This window comes from Falco peregrinus, chromosome 1 (assembly GCF_023634155.1).
Source record: "Falco peregrinus isolate bFalPer1 chromosome 1, bFalPer1.pri, whole genome shotgun sequence".
Classification (NCBI taxonomy): domain Eukaryota; kingdom Metazoa; phylum Chordata; class Aves; order Falconiformes; family Falconidae; genus Falco; species Falco peregrinus.
The window spans coordinates 12,701,488-12,716,439 of record NC_073721.1 but is presented as its reverse complement, the minus strand read 5'-3'; the positions used below and the strand labels follow the sequence as shown (position 1 = coordinate 12,716,439).

Here is a 14,952-nt window from a genome sequence, read left to right as displayed (position 1 = left end):
GTCTCCAATCACTCCCGACACACTTCTGTCAAAAATTTTGTATATTCTTCAACCTTATTTGTTAAAGGCTTTTCTTTCTTCTGGGCGAGTCTGAAGACGACCCTAGTTCACTGCTTCTAGTCTTCCATTTCCAGTTTGCTTAAGAACATTTTCTGCCTTCCCACTACTCCCACTGTATCTTAGGTGGCATTTATGATGAACTTTAGCCAATTCCCTGAACCACAAGGTGGAACTTGTGGAGAAGGGAACTCTACCTTTTGATCCCTGTGTCTCCTGGAAATAGTACTGTCAGCTGGTTTTTTTTTTTGGGGGGGGGGCAGGATGGAGCTCTTGATCCCTGTTGTACTTACACACTGCCAAGGAAAGTAATGCTGACATCTGCCCCACTGCTCCAGTCAGATGCCACCAACACAGATGCTCCAACTGAAGTGGCGCACTGGCAAAAGCTTAGCCACACTGCTCTTGAAGCGGTTTTTGCTGCTTTTACTACCCGAGGAACCGACCTGGAAACACGGCACACATCTTTGTCCACCTTCGTTGGTATGAGCTACCAACGTGATTGAATCCACTCCAGCCATGAAACTGCAGATTCCCAATTTTACTGTCTGTAAAACAAACAAATGAAAAACCAGAAACCCTTTTCCACCTCACCCCCCCTTTCCTCCCTTGTAATTCATGGATTCATCTATAATGCAAATGAATAAAGTGTTTTTGACAGACTTGCTTCAGTTAACTGATGAAAAGAGACTGACATGCCACCGCTGTGTTATTACTAAACAGACTTTTAACATGTCAAGACTAACAAAGGCATTAACCTGCCCACCTGGCCCACCCTCCTGCATAGCTTGTACCAAAACATTGCTCCCAGTAACCACTGCACTACAGCATGAGAACCAGAACTGACTTGAAGACTTAAGAGAATTAAACATGACCTCCATTACCTGCGGCAACTTTTGAGATTTTTCCCCCTTGACCTGTGTTCTTGGATTCTACTCTTACCATGATTTTTATGCTGCCCTGTTTTGGGCCAACACCACTTATGATTCCCTTTCTTTCCCACCCTGCTATGCTTGCACATAAATACATATTTCTCCCGCATTTATTGGCAGTTAAGCAGCTGCTTAAGCTTTTTCTCACTAAAAAAAAACCTTCTTACATCTCATTTGAAACATGGAAATTGTTTTCCTTAAATAAGCACTTACTTGAAAGAGGAATTCATGAAAATATCTGATCTTGCTTGCACTTGTGACCGATTTCTCTCACTCCCCTTAAAAGTACTTATGTAGAAACAGCCAGCAAAATCCTGTCTTCACTAAAAGTCAGTAAGGCAATACAACTAGGTATAACCTTCTTCAACCTGACCTAACAATGAATCAAAACCTCTTATGACTTTATAGCCAACTGAAAATATGTGGGGAACAAAAGCCTCCTAAGGAGAGGACCAAATAAAGTCAGCAAAGTACATTAAGTAACACTCCTTATTCAAGAAAAATTAAGCTTTACCCCTCAGCCAGTTTTGGATTTCTGAATTTATATCCCAATAACAACCATATTACTTTCCTAGTTTACAGGAGCGTATGGAACAGGAAATTAAGAGTTAAAGAGTCTCTAACCAGTGTTTTATCAGCTTTTACAGATCTGAAACTTAGGATATAAAGCATCCAGTTTCCTTCTGGAAGTATTCAGTGTTTAGGAGGAGACACATATACATAAACCCCATGTACATACACACACCCCGCCAAAAAAAAAAAAACAACCAAAAAGCAAGCTGCTGAGCAAGACCTACTTAAGGGACCCTGATACCTAGTTAAAAGAGTATCTCTCAGTTTTACAATTAGACCTCTCAATTCAGGAAAAACACCACCAAAATAATTTGCTTACAGTATCATCACCCTAGTATGTTCTATTGATAAATTTGAACTATTTTTTTCTAGTAAGTTGTCAAGCTGTTTGCATTCCAAGAGTAGCCTGAGCAGTAAGGCAGCATCAGCTGTCACGCTCTGCCTGAAAAAATGGGCACCCATCCTTGTGCATATCTAACTATCACCTTTTTTCTCCCCTCCCCAAATCAGAGCTCTCTTAATTAAGATAGATCTTAAATCTTCAATTAGGACTTCAAATGTAGAGGAACAACTCTTAATCTTGCCTTTCCCTTTTTGGAGACCCACACTAGACAGCACTAACAGCATTTTCCTACTGATACAACCTCATTCACTGAAGTCAGGCCACATCTTTCCAGACAACCAAGCACAAATGCTCATGCTTCCCCAGGCACTATTTGGCTCCGCCCCCCCCCCCCCCCCCCCCTCCTCTTAAAAGGTTATTAAGAGACTTTCCTGTTGGTCTCACTTTGCATGCAACACATCTCCCTTAGGCAGGGTGTTGTGTTCTATATCTTACTGTTGCAACCAGTACAGGATACCTCCCTTGGTTCAGTCAGTCTCTGAAACTTTGTCCTCAGAATCTAGGCGTTTTGACCGAGTTTTCTTTTAGTACAGGCACAAGTATTAGAATTTTGTTAGGAGCCAGCTCCCTACAGATTTCAGAATTTGAGGACCAGCACACTGCTGTGTTCAGCCCCAGCATGTAGAAATCGATAAAGCATAGGAAATTGCTTAAGGAGACAAAACCCTCGCAAAAGGCTACTTACAGTTGACACGATCCAGAGATTTCTTCCTCTCAAGTACTACAGATTCTCATTCAGCTGTAAAAGTGCCAGGAACTAGACTGTGCTCTATGATCGTTGAGCAAAAGGAGTTGCAACGAGGTTCTTCACAATCCACTTTTTCTTCCCTATGATTGAAGAGTCTAAAAATACTAGTGTGTGACAAGACATAAAAATGTTTGGCACTGGCTGTAGTCAGTAGCCAACAGGTTACACTAACTGAACCACCTGAAGCAAGTGGAGATCAACAACTTCCATCTGGGAAACAGCCCCCAAGAGCTGCCAGCCAGTGAAACTGTAAAACTTCGCAGGTATTTTTTTACAGAGGAATATGCACTCTCTCACAAAGGAAACTGCAGCCAAAAAAATATTTATAGTACTCTTCAAGTCATTAGCGCAAGGGTACTAACACATTTCTATTAAAGACGGGGAAAGTGACAGCAGTCAGCTTATGAGGCTAGAATTTTATTGTTCATAAATCAATACATAAACATAGCATATTTACCATACATTGAAAGTCTGAGTTGTTAATATGAGCTCAAAACTTTCTTGTGCCCAGGAACTCACCTTTTATTCCAACACAAAACAACTGAGTTTGCCAAGTATAAATTTCTTAATGTTAAATCAGTTTCACTGATGGGAAACATTTCTTTTAGACCAAGCTAAACATACCAATTTGGAGAATAGTTCGAAACAGACTAAAGCATACAACATCATGGTAAATGTATGGTATTTGGGCTTACAGTAGGCCATCCTCAATTCCCCTTTTCTGTGCCAATTGTACAAGCTTGTTAGAGATGAGCACTAGGAGCTCTTCTGAAAGGTGGAGCTTCATCTGCAATACTGAAATTTAGTCACTGGCAGACAGACATGCCTCTATTGATATTCAACAAGTTGATAAATCTAGTATCAAAACAACGCAGCTATTATATCAAGTCAACATTAAAGTTCTCACGCGTACTCCAGAAAGAGACCAAAGTTCATATGGGACTAATGCCACATACTTTCCTTGTCTTGTCTCCTTTATACTTTTTGGTCACCTCACCTGTCAAATCCAACGTTTCGGACAATTGCTTAAACCTCTAAATTTCTGCCCAGGCAGAATTCATTACTACATATAGTGCCATATCCAACTTGTTTAGTTCTTCTTAACGTGTCACTAAAGTATAATTTATGCAATCTTAACTGAAAACTAATGCATGTCAACAGCATTTAATGAATGTATCCTTGTCCACATATGGGATACACCAGTTTAGAAATTACCTCCTTTACTATGCAGTAACAATAAAAGAAAATAAAGAGTTGAACTGCTGTCAAACCCATTAAAAGGGAGATAGATTATTTTACCCATATATTAAAAATAATTTACTTTTCCAAAACAGTGTACATCAGAAGCAGTTCACACTACTTTAAACATAAGAGTTGGAAAGTGTCTGAAGAAAAACTATTAAGTCTGAATCACATTGCACTAAGACAATATGCTGAAATGCTTTTAAACTTCTGACTTGGAGCAAAACTGCTTGTAACCATGATTTTTTATTTCGCATGTGCAGTTGGTAGGCTGTCAAGACCGCTGTGAAGAGGAGTCTCCCTTTACTTTCTCCTGCTGCTTCCACCACCAGCCAGCATGGTGGCCACCCGAATGAAGATATTCAGCGTATCTGTGTAAATACCCATGCACCTAGGAAACAGGAAATTAACACTGTTGAAAAGAAACAGTATTAGTGTTTCACACCATTATACTTAATTTTTAAAAGCCTTCATGAAGCATCTGTAACAAAACCCAACTGACTCCTCAGCCGTGATATGTATAAACCCCCCTGTATTTTTGCTTTACCGTACCCCCTGTATTTTTGCTTTACCATCTTTGTCAGCAGCAACTATTTACAGAAGTCTTGACAGACAGTATACTGTTCTCACACAGGAGTCCTCTGCTTTTGTGCTCTATTTTTATCTGCGTATCTCCAAGAATTTTGAATAAGTCAGTATTATTCTAATTACAAGAAAGCAGAATCAAGGAGGACAACAATTCACCTGATACCTGACAGACAACATCTACATGCAAGTTCCTCGTTAGTCAGACTTGCTCCTTACTAAGTCAATTAATCCTTCTTTCCCTATCTATCACACTGCTGAAGCTTCTTTACTTACTGGCAAAAACTAGTGAATATTAAGTGACCAGGAAAGAGTTAACATTTTTTGTCTCGGCTGATACTGACAGATATTTTCAGAAAGCAGCTACAAATTCTCCCAGCAATGCTTTAGAAAACAAAAATACTTTTACAAAGTACTGCTGGAGGCAAGTGACACCACACATTCAATCTTCTTTCTCTCAGGCAGATGCTTTCAGTTTTAACTCAAAGAGCTATTTTCACATTGCATTTTTAAGTCCTGTGATTTTTCACATTTAGCAGCAATATAATTTTGAAAAGTAAACAAAAGGTCTGGCTGTAATACAGCTTGAAGAAAATTCTTACACAGACACTGAGACCAGCTGTGTTAACACAGAATACTTACGCATTGATTGGATCATATTTTGTTACTCCGTAATATGGAATAGTTTCTGCACGCTTGATAACATGCTGCGTATCATAGAGCAGGAACATGCCAAAGAGCACCAATCCACCATAAACAGCTACTGAATACAAGCCAGCACCAAAAGCAGAAGTAGGAGGCAAGAACATGGATCCTGGAGAGGAATATATAATAGCGTTAAAGAAAGCTGCTATGTGTATCTGCTACTTCAAACTGGGTCAAACTTCAGTTACTGCAGCACATGCTTTCTCAAGAAGTATTCAATTCTCAATTTGTGGTGCATTTTTTATACCAAAAGTTTTAATACACAAGCTGAAGAGATCACATATACAATTTGATCCAGTGATTTTGAACACCCTAGGGAATCACGTGTACTTTTCTTCATGTGAAAGTACTTCTGTCCCTAGGGCTACAATAATGCCTAGAAACACATAAGGGAGAAGTACAAGCGGATCACGAACTAAGATCATGTTAGCTGTCTTCCCTAGTCACTGGCAGTAACTGAAAATAGAAGCCACCACTCTTGGCCATTTTTCAGATTAACACTTGCCAGAACTGTAACTTCACGTTTGGTTCCAAGATAAAATGTAACACAGTATTTTCTGCTGTGTTAGGGTTGCAAGGGCTATTTAAGGCAAACCTTAACTGGACAGGCCAGCCTGCAGTTAAATATAAGCTGCATCTTAGCACCTCAAGTTTTCAACCTATGTTATCTGACATTATTAAACCAGTATTTTACCAATTGAAGAAGCAAGTACAAAGCCTAAGCCTATTCCAAGTGGTCCTCCCATGTTCAGAAATTTTTCACTCGGCGCACACATGGCCACAGTTGAGAGCCCTCCAACGATTCCAGCGGTGTACCAGGCAGCTCTGATCAGCAAAGGACCACCCAAAAAGGCTAGAGGAGCCACCACTGCACCCATGACACCTAACCAAAGGAAAACAAGAATTAAGATTTGGAACAGTTCTGGTAAAAACACCACCAGACAAAACATTTTCAATTTTTTCCCAGTCAGATAACATGGCTCAAACTCACCCACTTACAGGACAAAACACCAATGCACTTGACTGTGCACCTATCTTGAAGTGAGCACAATGAATTAGCAACCTTAAATTCCATGACCTACTTTTATCTAGCTCTGGGAGTACTTCAGGGAACTGGTCTTTGGAAGAAAGACTAACAAAAGTCAACATATCGATCTGTTCAAAACAGAGCTGGTAAGAGATACTTAAGCGTGGACTCATCAGCTACACAGGAGCACTCAACACTGAAAAGCAGGACAGTTTCCTTCTACAATAATTAGGCAAGCAAGTCGGACTTTTTGCTAGTCTTGGATGAAACCTTTATCTAGTCCATTAATATCACATTAGGTTATTTAACTTAGTAACAATCTCTGAAATAAACACAATTTCTTCTTGATAGAAACGTTAGCACGCATGACTCCAGTGCCTAACATCCATGTGTCTTTCATGAACCAGAAATTATTTCTGGCAGAACAGTTATGAAAAATTATAGCCATTGTTATTTGAACTAGGTATCATTAGTGAGAAACTGCTATGTACTCACAGCTTACACACCTGATAGGAAGATGCACGTAAGCAGCTGCAGTTTGATACTAAAATCTCATTTTTCTCATCAAGTTTTCAAATACTTTCCTATCCTGTACTGCTGAAGAACATTAAGTGCAGAACAAGAGTGCTTACAGAAGCTACAGTGCCAGAAAGCAGTCATAAAACCAAAGCGGCTATAAACCCAATTAGTTTTATCCAATGTGGTATATACTTATCACAAGTTTAACTTGAGCATGACTTTTATAAGATTATGAAAAATATTAAGAGTTGTGTTAAGGACACTTAAGAAATCTTGCTGACACTGAGGAGCTCTCTGGTTTCTGAAAAGTATTAACTCTCCTATAGCACTATATAAAAAATTACCCTAAAGTCGAAGTTTTGTTAAAGAATCTGTTCCCACTGAAGCACAGACATCTCTACAATGAACACTAATCACATACCTGAATGCATCATCCAAGCCAAATGTTTAGCGGCTGGACTATTTTCATAGGATATAGACCTGACCAACATTCCAGCACCGATCATAGCTGCAAAAGTTGCACCTATTGCCTGTAAAAACCAACATTACAAAGCTCAAGTTAACACTAGGATATATGGTCTCTGTTCTAATCTCCTGGTCTAAAAATTAATAGCGTAATTCTGAGAAGAGCAACCTAATTGGTAATTGAAGCATTTGCCAATTTTACTTCTCTAAGATTACAGTCAGATCTTTGCATATTCTAAGTTGCAGTAACTCTCATTTTGTTTTTATTCAGCCTTCTAGGAATCCAAGTTGAGTGGTAAGACGGCAACAACTTCTTAATTGTGTAAGGTAAAAGAAAAAAACCATATAATTCTGCCCCTTACCCTAATCCTCATTAAGCTGCCTGAAACATTAGCTTTACTTTTTTTTTTTTGTACGTTTCTCCACCAAAAGCCAATACTCATTTCACATGCTTCTTTTACCAGTGATTTTTAAACCTCATTGCCTTATCTTACTGTTAATTCCGACCAGAACCATCCAGTAGCTAGCAAACTGGTCAGAAATGTACAACTTCCATTTATCACCAAGGATGCATTATTAATTTAATCTCTATAAAATTATGTAAGTGTTGGCATTTAAGTATTATCGTTCTACTCCACTTAACACACTGAATATGTACGAGGCAGACATATTTTGTTAGCAGTTTGCCTGGATGGTTTGCCTACCAGTATCATTTCAGCCTTGGCAAACGGGAGACATCTCTCAAAGAGCTATACAGAAGAGCACAGGGAGGAGTAAGAATGCATAGGGACCACTGCCATTTTTAGAAAGTGACAGAAATAGCGTCTTTAGCCTCAGATGGCTATTTATAACAGCTTCTTACTTGCATATAGTGGGTAAGGATAGCATAGTATATTTTTTTTTTCCTCATGTCTTTGACAAACTGTCAAAGCAGCAGAAGGTACATGTCAGCATGTAATTAGAATTACCAAATCTTAAGTCACGAAATATGATTAGGATACTTTAATAGCCTTTACGGGTAAGGAAACTAGCGTAAATGAAGTTTTGCCTTTACTTTTCATCAAGTAGTTTACACTTCACTTTTCTTGTATCAACCATCGCATTTGGGGTCATTCCACAGGAAGTGTTTTTATTTCTGTAACATGCTTACCAGCCAGGAGCCTCTTGTCATAAGGCTCATGAGTGCTGGAGATCTGCTCACTGCTACAGCAGAGAGTGCCGTCAAGCCAATGCTTCCCGCGAAGTACATGTAAGTAGAGCGAATTCTGTCTTTCACATACTGTGGCCAAATACTGAAAAATAAGCAATCACATATATCTGTACAAGTACCAGTATTGGAAGAAGACCAACTAAAAGTACGATAAAACTGTTAAATATATTCATAGATACAGATATAAGGGAGGTTTCATAACAGTAGTGTGGTCTAGCAACCTCTGCCTTACAGGAGGGGGCTGAACTTTCAAATCTTGCTGGTCTAACATAACTCTCTAGAAACACTGCAAGTTGCAGCTACTATTAACTACAGTTCAATTCTAAGGAGAAAGTATACATGGGAAACAGAATAAAAACCACTTTTTAACTACGGAAAAATCTGAGAATGGTGTCTATATAACAAATCGGCATAAGGAAAAATGTCTACAGAACGTGTACTGGGCACTAAACAGTCAGCTGAGCAGCTCACAAACTGCTGAGTCACAGTGCACATGATTATCTGACATTGCAAGACATGAATGTTATTTTGAAAGCTAACAATAGCAACAGACCTAGCCGTGAATGAGTTTCTGCAGTATGATTTGGTCATACTACGGACAGGAAGCTTTCCCTGCTAACATCAAACAGCGCACACATTTTCTCTCATTTCACCATTACTTCAAGGCTTGTGGAAAAAGTAAATATAGCTCTATCAGTGAAAAGCTTCTTATAGATACAACTAGCAAGCACTCAACATGAATGTGAATGGTCACTTCCAAATATAAATGCCTTCAGCACTCATCTCTCTCGTGCCTGTGCCTATCACTAACCACCCTTTAAGATTCAGTAGCTGTATGGTTTTGCCATCACAGTGAAGTTTTTGTTGGCCAAAATGCAATACACAAAGTTTTAAGCAAAACAATTTATTAGAGCAAGGCTTATGCCAAGCTAAGGAGTGTGTTCAGAGAAGACTCTTTACAATGTGCTGTATTAAAGTTCAATGAACAGTCTCACAGGAACACCAAAGTGGTCTTAACAATGTGTTTTACAGAAGATTACCTGTGGCATACCTCATAAGACACGTTTATATACTCTTCAAAGATACACTTCAAATTTAGCAAAGCAAAGAAACTCACTTAAGTCAATGACCATTTAAGTTTGGGTAATTAAGCTTCGCTTTCAGTTACATGCTTTAAAATCCTACAAAGAGGCGAGGGCTTTCCATTCAGTTTAAAAAAAAAACAAAACAAGATGTAAGCTGTGTGTACACTGGGTCATACTAGCTAAAAAAAGGAACAGATACAAAGAGGAGGGAGGTTCACTTAACATACTCTTTACTTAAAACAGTAAGCCTTCTTACTTACACAGCTCTTTCAATAGCTCCAATCTCACTGGACATGCCCATTCCATAGTAACAGAGGGCCCCCAGGCCAACAGCAGCTCCTCCAGCAACAACAAATTTCCCTAGGCGATCAGCTGTATAAAGAAAAAAAAAATCCACACTCATGTATGCTTTTTTTTTGGATTGTTAATAACATACTCAACATGAGTAGCTGTTATCTGAAATGGCTGATCCATGTTAGGCTTCTTTCTTAAAGCTCCCCTTAACTTGATGTCATTGCATTACCAGTTCTCAATGAACTACGCGTGAAAAAACTCTACATTCCCACTACAAATGCAATATAGCTTCATAAAATGGAGTAAGAAATAAGAAACCAACTAGGAACGTGCCAGGTTTACAGACCTTCATTACAGTGACATGAATTCCAACACAAAACCAATTAACAGGTTCACCAACAGAAGAGTTCACCTGTCAGCTGATTTAATATACCATTTCACTATCCAACTCACTATAAAACAGGAGAAAAACTAGACATTGTGTCCTTTCCTCTCATTTATCTGCCCTTAATGCTTGTTCCTTTTCAAGAGCTCTTTAGTAGCAACTAGATCCAAATCAGTTTAAAAGGAGATTTCCAAAGCTCATGGGCAACAACACATGATTTACCATCAGTTTCCATGGTCTGATTTTCAGACATACTGCCTGCAGGCCACATAGGAGATTACTGCTACAAATACCAATCATAAAATATTATTTTAACTGAAGAGCAGCTGAAACCAAATACCTACAGATGTATGACTCTCCAAGACTATGCTTTTTCCTAAACCATAGGCAAGAGACTATCTAGCTAATCTACATATATCCCATTTGCCAATTCAATGCTATTATAGGACATTCACCAGTCTGTTCTACTGAACACTGCTAGCTAAAAAAATCCCTTTTTTGTTGACTGAAATTACGATTCACACTAGATGTACTAGCAAGCATAGTAAGCCAATGCCTCACGTAACTGTAGCACCAGATTTTTATTTTTTTTTTGGTGAACTGTGCATGCTGTGGAAAAAGCCTTCCTTTAAACAGTATACAAAGTCAATGTAGCAATGCAAGCATTACCGTATTTTTTTAATATCTGCAATCCAATATCCATTAAGAGACAATTTGTCTTAATCGCTCTCAACTGCAGCTTGAAGTAGAAACAAGAAATTTCTCTATACTATTACACATTTGGAGCTATAAAGTTTACAAGGAAAGACAGACAAGCAAAGAAACTGCCTCCAGCCATTTGACTGAGGTGACTAAGCAAACTTACATGAAACAATATTCTCAGCCTCTTCAATGGTTTGAAGGAAGCCAATTCCTTTGATGAAGTTTTAAGTTAAGCTTCAAAGTTCCTCAGTATTTAAAGCAGAGATACACTACCTTTAAGTGCAGTTTCTGCAGATGGCTCAAATGCTGCTTCTTTAATTTCCTGGCCAATTTTTCCACGCCTTATACCTGTTCTTACTCTGGTGGCGTAACACTGTTAGATTCAAAAATAATGTAAGAAAGATTCAGTGAAATAAAACAGAAGACGTTTCCTACCAATTTACCTGCTACACTTACAATTGCTACGTAGTCTCTTACTTACCTGTGCTTACCCCCCAGAGACATGAAGCAACTGTGATCAAAGGAAACAACTGCACATTAAAGTTTAGGAACCTTTGTGAATAGCATTCATACATTCTAGAAGTACAGAACTAATGCAGTGAATTTCAGAAGCTGAAGCTTTCAGTCTGCATTTCTTCTACCCTAGGTCCACTGTACTAAACAAGTCCATGAGACTTGTTTATTTAAATGTAAACACATGCTCTTTTTTATTTTGTAAAAAAAAAAAAAAGAATATGTTTTGCTTTCTATGTAAAAACTCTAGGTAAACACGTAAAAAATATTCTCGTACGATACTTATACTTTACAGATGCTAAATCTGGAAAAGCAGCATGCAGTCTTTTTGTTCAACTGTAGCCTTGATTTACGTAACAAACCTTGAATGAAGGCCTGTAAACTTAAAAGATTTTTAAGGTTGACAAGCTCCAAATAAATGTAGCATGCTGCTCCAACTCTTACTGAACTGCAAGAACAACATAGAATATTTAAGTTCAGATACAACTTTCGAAATTTCCTGGCCATTTTTTTCAGGAATTTCTAAATTATTATACAGGCCCCTGAGCAACCAACAGCTCACTCACAGCAATGAGTTTGTTTTAACATGGAAGCCTAAAATCCGCAAGCATTGCTATCACTAGCCATTAGAGCAATGAAATTCAGGAAGTTTACTACAGCACTTCAGTTTTGTTGTGTTTTGCAACTACCAAAACCTAGCCCAATGTTTTAATTACACAGCACTCGCCACAGAAATAAAACCACAACACAAAAAAACCCACCACCACCCAACAAGAACACACACAAAACCCAAACAAACCCCAAAACACCTACAAACTCAGAATGCTTAAAGCAGTTTTCTATCCTTAAGAGGAAAGATAAGAATTTGCCATTGGAAAGTTCACCAAGATGATGACAAAAGAGCAAATGCCTCCTAACAGTTGCGAGTTACCTGGGCAGAAAGAGTATACGAAACATCTTTTCTCAACAAAGAATAAACAGTGTCTCAGCATAATCACAGTCCAGTTTTTAAAATTGCTGGTTGGACTCATGACAGTTCTGCCATAGTTCAGAAATTGCTCTAAACTGGGCTACAGCTCTAAACACATATTGGGACTAAAATCTTCACAAATCAAGTTTTTACTTTAATATTATATTTAAGAATCTTACTCAGAAACAGGGAGTTAGGTGGTCAGACAAGAATTTCTGCTCCTTCCAACTTACAAAGTAAAGGCTTGCCCCCTTCTAACTACCTCCTTTAAGTGCTTTTTTTTTCCCCCAAAAAAACCTTAACAGATAGTCAGCCACTGGAACAGAAGATACTACTTCAATTAATAAGATTAATTAAGAACCCTGTTTTTTGATTAATGTTCTTCCTTCAGTAAATTAGAGCAGGTACCTCAAACAAGTAGAAGGTCTATGATCATTCAAAACAGGTACTCCGTGCAAAATGATTCATTTGGCAAAACACTCAACCCTTTAAAATACCAGCAGTCAAAACCATTAGAAAGAGAACTACCTTACCTGGTTAGGCTGCCACAGTTTGTATGCTTTTATGTTGGAGTTCCTTAAAGCTGGGGAAGCCTGAGTAATGCTGGGCCGGATAGTATGGCATGGCAATGCCCTCAGGCATACTAGCCTTGCGGCCAGCATGGTTGCTTAGATAATTTAACACACTGTGTTCCTGCAAGCACAAGAGAAAATATACCTTATTATTTTGTTACATGGTTTTCAGAAAACACTGTACACTTATCCTCAACCACACTACAGCCAGTAACAGTAATGGTGTTATCACTGGAGTACCGTAGTTAAGAGCCAGAACCTTCTCATAAACATGCAGTTCACCTGTTCTACCTGTATGCCTCTATTTCCATCTGAAACTTACCCCAAACCAGGACATACCACTTTTCATACACACAAGTTACATCAAGACTTTTTATCTACTTATGTTTCAGACACTTTGGCAACTAGCTTTCATTTTCAGACATAACACTGCATCAGTACTCTTGCCCTCCAAATAAGCGTTCAAAAAGATGCTCCAAACTCACTTAAACTTCATCCAAGTATAAACCCACACGAATAAAGCGCGTAACATATGTGGTGGGAAATGTTTTGGAGAGATTTTAAGCTATCCTTTGAAGGTTCAATTAGGTTTATGGACACAGCACTCAGTCAAGGTCATAGCCCAGAACCCAACCGCAGGTCATCCTGTGCAGTTTTGATTGGAGAATGACGGCATTCACGGGCAAACTGACAGCATAAGCAAACATCAGCCTATGTATTGTACAGGTAGAATCAAAACTGCTAACTTACTTCCACAGATAGTGCAGACATTACACAAAAAAAAACCCCCAAGTCCCTGTGATTACACATACACCTATGTGTGCGATTACGCATAACTTATTATCATAAACCAACCCAAGTACCAGTAATTTTTTCTCTAACTGTTCACTGCTTACATGTACATGTCCAATATAACTTAAGTGCATTCTAAATAAAGGGAATTTTGAACACGCACAAGAAACGAGCACCCACAACACTGCACACCTAGCATTAACCACAAAGAAGCGAAACTGAGAAAATAATCCTGTTGCTAGAAAAAGTTGCTCTGCTCAGTTAGGAAATCCTGCTTGGCTAAGTGGGAGTACTTTCAGAGACACTACCCCGCTCTTCCACGGAGATGATACAGTTTACAGGAATTTATAGCGACAACTGTACGATTTCGATTTTTATTTTTCTGAAGCCGTTACTTCAAGCAAGACGTCAAACATTAGATTAACAACAAAGCTAAACAACAGCAAAGGACTACAAAGAAAACACCACCAAGTCCCCAGTACAGTAACTGGCAAACGCAGCACTAAGGAAGCCACTGCCGCACCACAGCACGAGGAAACCCGCTGCTGCCCGGGCGGGGCGGCCCAGCCCCCTGCGGGGCGGGGAGGCGGCCAGGGCCCACCTCAGGCCTGGGCCGGGCCGCGGGCCCCCCTTCGCTCTCGGCCCGGGCCCGCGCCCCGCCGCTGCGTCCCGGCGAGACGCCCGCACCCGGCCCGCGGCCGCCCCCCGCGCGCACCCGCGTGCCCCTGCGTGGCCCCCGCGCACCTGCGTGGCCGCCGCTCGCCCGCTCGGCCCCGCGCGCAGCACACCCGGAACGCCGCCTCGGGAGCAGAAGTGACGTCAGGCTGCCCCGCGCGCTCCCGGGGACTGGCTGGCTCGCCCCACGTGACCCCAGAGCAGGCAAACGCCATTGGTCGGGGGAGGCCGGGTGAAGTGACGCGTCGCTCCCCGGCAGCCATGTTGGATAAGAGCAGGGAAGGTTCTGGAAGGCGCCTGCGGCGGTGCTCTGCCTTGCGCAACTCTGCGTGTCGCAGAGCGTAACTCGGGCGCTGCCTGCGGCGCAGCTGCCGTTCGCACCGGGGGGGCAGAGCCCCCCCCCTTTCCGCAGGGGGACGGCGGCCTTGCCGTGCGAACGGGGCAGCCGCCCGCACCCCTCGCAGGGCCGGGCAGGGCAGGGCGCCCCCGCGGGCCCAT

General features: G+C 40.4%; 1 protein-coding gene across 1 annotated transcript; it reads right to left on the bottom strand.

Annotated features, from left to right (window-relative positions):
* Positions 1-3,109: 3,109 nt before the first annotated feature.
* On the bottom strand, positions 3,110-14,657 carry GHITM (growth hormone inducible transmembrane protein). Its single transcript, XM_055811694.1, has 9 exons — positions 14,524-14,657; positions 12,949-13,108; positions 11,206-11,305; positions 9,812-9,923; positions 8,407-8,548; positions 7,213-7,321; positions 5,940-6,128; positions 5,183-5,354; positions 3,110-4,346 (listed from the first exon to the last, which is right to left on the bottom strand). Exons 2-9 carry the CDS (start codon positions 13,075-13,077, stop codon positions 4,259-4,261), a joined length of 1,041 nt encoding a protein of 346 aa, XP_055667669.1. The 5' UTR covers positions 13,078-13,108; positions 14,524-14,657; the 3' UTR covers positions 3,110-4,258.
* Positions 14,658-14,952: the final 295 nt, after the last annotated feature.